At 48.3% G+C, this 5720-nt stretch overlaps 1 protein-coding gene across 4 annotated transcripts in view; it reads left to right on the forward strand.

The window, feature by feature from the left end:
• Positions 1–5326, forward strand: part of satb2 (SATB homeobox 2) — a 53984-nt gene extending 48658 nt beyond the window's left edge. For 3 of the 4 annotated variants that reach the window (XM_080412302.1, XM_080412305.1, XM_080412303.1), the window contains exons 13-14: positions 3475–3684; positions 4053–5326. In XM_080412302.1, coding sequence (XP_080268428.1) covers positions 3475–3684; positions 4053–4547 — 705 coding nt within the window. In that variant the 3' untranslated portion in view covers positions 4548–5326. The remainder of the gene's footprint in view (positions 1–3474; positions 3685–4052) is intronic. The other variant, XM_080412304.1, reaches the window with a different exon arrangement.
• The last annotated feature ends 394 nt before the right edge of the window (positions 5327–5720 follow it).

A 5720-nucleotide genomic window follows, 5' to 3' on the forward strand; every position in this document is an offset into this window, starting at 1 on the left:
AAGAGACAAATAGGTGGAGACGAATTCACTGTAATTATTTTCAGGTAAATTACAGTTAAACGATACCACAGACAGTTCAGCGCTATAAATGTCTGACCTGAAGACAGAATGCAATGCCTATCATTTATTTTCACTTGTCTTGAGCTTGGCACGGGGCTTGAGAAATGTGGATGCACGGCTGAAATCAGCCAGAGGAGGCAGAGGAGGGAGATGGACTTATGCTGAAAAGCTGTGGGAGAGTTGGAACATGGGGTGGAGAATAAGGTAAGGGAGGTGGGTGGAGCAAGAGGGAATAAGGGCAGAGAGAGAGAGAGAGAGAGAGAGAGAGAGAGAGAGAGAGAGAGAGAGAGAGAGACAGAGAGAGAGAGAGGGGGGGGGGGCTGCAGAGGGACTTTGGGGGGAGTTACTGGCATTGGTCGGAGTCAGGGCTGACTTGGACATGGAGTCATGTTGGCTTGGCAGACGCACACGCTTTATTAGTGTCCTGATGCATTAGGAGTGAAGAGAAAGAGAGGAGAGCAAGAAGCACAGAGGGAAAAGAAGAGGGAGAAGCTGAAAGAGGGGAACGGAGGGAAGGGACGTGGGAGAAAAAGAGAGGAAGGCGGAAAAGGAGTGTAAGGTGGAGGTGGAACATAGGAAAGAAGAGACGAAGAGAGGAGGGAGGCGTGGAGCCGACTGAGATGAAGTGTGAAGGAGCCAAGCATGGCTCCGCACTGCTCTCTCTCTCTCTCTCTCTCCCTCTCTCTGCCACTAACATCACCATTAGCGCGTGAAGGAGACCAGGCCCTGCAATTCTGTGTGTCTGCATGTTGTGTTCGTCTGTGCGCGCACGCGCGCGCGCGCGCGTGTGTGTGTGTGTGTGTGTGTGTGTGTGTGTGTGTGTGTGTGTGTGTGTGTGTGCAAGTGCGCTTGTACGCGTGATATCAATCCAAGAGTCCTTGCTGTCTGCCCAAATAACAGTGGAGATGATGAGGGTCCGTGCAAAAAGCTTAGGAAGGGAGGCCGGTTTTGCAACAATCCCCCTCCATGATTCACCCTCAATTTAGTTATTAAGTGTCTCGCTGTCTCACTGAGTTTGAGCAGAGATGTTTGTGGCTGTGTGGTCCTTTATTAGGGCAGGGGTAGATATCTACTCCTGGCAACCTTTTCTCGTTTACGTCGCATCACTTACCACCATTCCCACAACTGTTGCACAATATCTAAATCTGTCATCTGTGTGACAGAGAGAGAGGGAGAGTGAGTGGGAAATGAGGATACAAAAAAATCTTAAAAACTTCCTGTAAATTCCCCCCCCACAATCCAGCAGAAAAAGCCCCCGCGCAGTGAAATCGGAGCAATTTCATGGTCTGGCCTGCCCTCGATATTATTCAAGTAATACCCTGTTATTATTGAAGAGAGGGAGAGAAAGGCGAATGACTATTATCTTTATGTGGGTCCTTTAATTTTAATGCACCACAGATTTATAGCTGGGCATTCCAGTGGGGAGGGCCCCTCCCTGCTCTTTAAGCCAACGGGAGGGACACAACCACAGCCCTCTCACAACAGCCACCGTACCTTCTGACAAACAGCCACCGACCGGCCACTTTCGCTCCTTCCTGCACTTCACCCTGCCCTCCACAGCACTGTCAAATAACCACAGAGGATCCCACCCACCAGAATAGCATAACACGCTTCTCCCACACACCTACTCCACAGTAGCATCACGGTCTCTCATACATGCTCTAGTATTTGTTTTAAAGGTGTGTGGGCAGTCCGTTCTCCCTTTTATTCAATTGTTCTCCCTGTTATTCTTTTTATTTAGAAAAAGACAGTGGGAAAGCTGAGAGGGAGGCGGCAGACTAGACTCTGGTTGGGTTTCATCCTTAAAGGACCACATATTTTCAACCACATATTCACATAATTGGTCCTCCCTAATGCTCCTTAATAAGATGGTGCCATTTCTGTCTCCTCGGTCTGGGTCTCAGAGGAAGGCTGTGGGCAGGTCAGAAACCTGCCTACCAGTGACATCATCAGTAGGCAGGTTTGGTCATTTCAAACAGGACTTTTTTTCTTTATTAATGCAAGAACAATGGCTTAAATTTCAGAATGACAACTTTCCACCAAAGAGACGCAGAATGAGTAGATGGAAATTGTGCCATATTAATAATAATTAGTAAGGACCAATTATATGAAGTTAATGTGTTCTGAAGGCAGGTAACTTAAGCACTACACCAGCAGCGGCTACTCCCAACAGCATGTACAATGGATTACTGGTTTACTAGATTTACTGTACATAATCACGCTATATAATCTTCCACTAGTTCTCCTCCCCTCAGCTATCAGCTATTAAAAACCGCGGTAGACATTCAATATTTCACGTCAATCTAATTGCTAACTTGAAGCAGACACAACTTGGTACTCAACTCTCTCTCTGTAGTTTCAGGAAACTCTCTCTCTCTCTCTCTCTCTCTCTCTCTCTCTCTCTCGCTCTCTCTCTCTCTCTCTCTCTCTCTCTCTCTCTCCTCCTCTGGTTATGAATGAGCAGGTTAAATAGTGATGGGATGTCGTAAGCTAGTAAATGAGAGACTGATGGGGGCAGACAGATGCTTGGCTAATCTTACACGCATCAGGTCAAAGGTACTCATGGCGGCCGGCAGTCTGTTATGAAGGCACGGAGCAGGCTAATAGGCCATGCTTTGTGAGCTGTGAAACAATATTGTTCTCACCCTCTGCAAAACCCATGTGGCTCTGGCTACTGTCTGTAAGCGTAGAGAGAGGAATGGCTCAGTGGCTGTCTGTGGTGAGAGGAAAACAGATAGCATTATATGGGGACATTCTAAAACCTGCTTGGTGCTGAATGTGTATACTTGCTATATCATTTTGCATTTGTAGATCATGTAGAAAATAAAAAACTTAATACTGCCTAAGGTTAATATGAGAATCAAATCAATATTTTAAATATTATTTTTGCACATGCATTCCATAGGGCTAGACCACACATGGACAAATGACGTCATCAACTTGCGATGGGCATTGCCCCTCTTGACTAAAAGATGAACTGTTTCTAAAATAAATAAAATATTTAAGGTGTTTTGTAAAAAAATATGTTTTAGTTATAGAGGGCAATTATAATGTATTAAGGCATCTTTGGCTCATTAGCCAGGGATCCTTTTAAAACAAGTGGTGCCTTGCAGTCCATTCATGTAAAGTATGCACATGCATGCATAATGTGAATGGATGCATGTGCACACACATAGAGTAGGCTACACACACACACACACACACACACACACACACACACACACACACACACACACACACACACACACACACACACACACACACACACACACACACACACACACACGCGCGCGCGCGTGCACACACACATGCCTGTAAATGGTCAACGGAGTGTATAGGGTTTAAGTGGTAAAGTGTTTTAGTGGCATTCCAGGATGCAATTTTGAAGAGGGGTCACTGTGCCCCATTAATTAGTTCTTTACTTTTTCTCGTCAGCCACTCCACAGGCCGCCCCCGACACCCCTGAAGGAGCACCACCACTCCCCCATGCGAGAGGAGCCCCTGGCCCTTCCCCCTCCGGTGGTTGAGGACGGAGCACAGAACATGGTGGGAACAGCAGGAGTCGTCGGTTGTACGCCTGGCAATGTCAGCGGTGGAACCAAGAAGCCACGATCACGCACCAAAGTACATATACCCAAACTCTATCTCACTGGGTTTCAAAGTGGGGTCCAGGGATCCCCAGGGGATCCTTGTGGGGGGGGGGGGGGTGTTTAAGGGGTCCCAGTCCCTCGGCTATTTGAGAAAAATGTTGACAAATCTTAACAGAGGTTGACATCTTCTCTTATGGGTGTCCCTGGCACATCATCTTTTCAAATTGGGGTCTGTTGCAAAATACATATTAATTTGGGGGTCCTTGACATGAACATTTTGAGGATGCATTTTGACAATCACTACTCTATATAACCCATGCAACAACATTTGAGTACAACTAACAGCCTATTCGTTATGGGCTCTTACTTACCAAAATGATTTCTCGTTCTGCTATCTTGTAGATCTCCCTGGAGGCACTGGGGACCCTACAGAGCTTCATCCAGGACGTCGGCCTCTACCCAGACCAGGAGGCCATCCACACCCTGTCTGCACAGCTGGACCTGCCCAAGCACACCATCATCAAGTTCTTCCAGAACCAGCGCTACCACGTCAAGCACCACGGCCGCCTCAAGGAGCTGAGCGAGGGGGCGGCTGCCAGCGGCGGCGTGGACGTCAGCGAGTATCGGGACGAGGAGCTGCTCTCGGGCTCCGAGGACCCAGAGTCCAGCGAGGACGGCGCCGAAGAGATGTACGCGTCCTCGGAGACGGCCGGCGGGAACGGCGGAGGGCTGAGCCAGCCTCCGGCCTCCTCTGGATCCACTTCCAGCCAGGCCTCGTCAGTGAGCGGTGCGGCTCAGGACGAGGGCAAGGACAAGGGTCTCGCTCGGCCTGGTGGGCCTCTGACCGCCGGGAGTACCTCGTCCAGTCCCAGAGAGCAGGCTGAGTACCAGAGATAGAGACTTGACAGCAACACAAGGGGGGGGGGGGGGCAGAGAGGAAGAGAGCAGAGATGTAAAGAGGGAGTCGGAGAATGTACATGAGAAACTCAAAAGGACATTGATGGGTGGAGTGTGGCTACACAGAGGCTGTGTGAGTGTTGAGGGACGTGTGGCTCTCGTGAAAAGAGAGACACAATCATAAAAATTACGAGACAATTAGTGATAATTTCAGACAAAATATCTGATATCTGCAAGATCATATTGTGGAGTGGTGAAATTACAATGTTACCTCAGTGGGAGAAAGCAGGTTGCCACTTTGCTGTGCTGTGACACAGCATCTGATATGGAACTGTGGAAGACAGTTTTATGTAGTTTTTTTTGTCATGAGATAGAACTGCTACTTCCTATACCTCCACAAACACAAGATGATACTGTACAAAATCTGAATACCATCTCTGTATGTTAATGGATGTAAAGAACTGGAAACGATCACAACCTTCTCTCTCAGCCAGCCAATCCCAAAGATGACATTCTTCAAGGAAGGTGGGCTTTTGTCTGCTCCATCCAATAACTGCTCTCTCTCTTTCTCTCTCTCTCTCTCTGTCTCTCTCTTTCTCTCTCTCTCTCTCCACCAGACCCACACACACACACACACACACACACACACACACACACACACACACACACACACACACACACACACACACACACACCCCACACACACACACACACACACACACACACACACACACACACACACACACACACACACACACACACACACACACACACACACACACACACACACACACGCACACACACACACACACACACACACACACACACACACACACACACACACACACACACACACCACACTCTGTCATATGGTGTAGTCCCTGGGGAGGGGGGGACTGATCAAGACCTCCACAATGCCATAAATCCTCAGGACAAACACTGACTACTCTTTTCGCTGCCTGAGGACTTTGATGGACAACACTTCAAACTACACTTCATGTAGTAAAAATGGACTCCCTCTCAGACATCAACCCACTCCAAACTCACCTCCTGTCCTATCTCGCCCTTAACTAAGCCCCTCACACACTGGCATTTTAGCGGAGGGGTGACGTTCTCTCTCTCTCTCTCTCACCCCTCCTTAAGGCCTTTCTTATTTGGACTCATGACCCAGCT

This window comes from Gymnoscopelus braueri, assembly GCF_963280865.1.
Source record: "Gymnoscopelus braueri genome assembly, chromosome: 18".
In the NCBI taxonomy this organism is placed as follows: Eukaryota; Metazoa; Chordata; class Actinopteri; order Myctophiformes; family Myctophidae; genus Gymnoscopelus; species Gymnoscopelus braueri.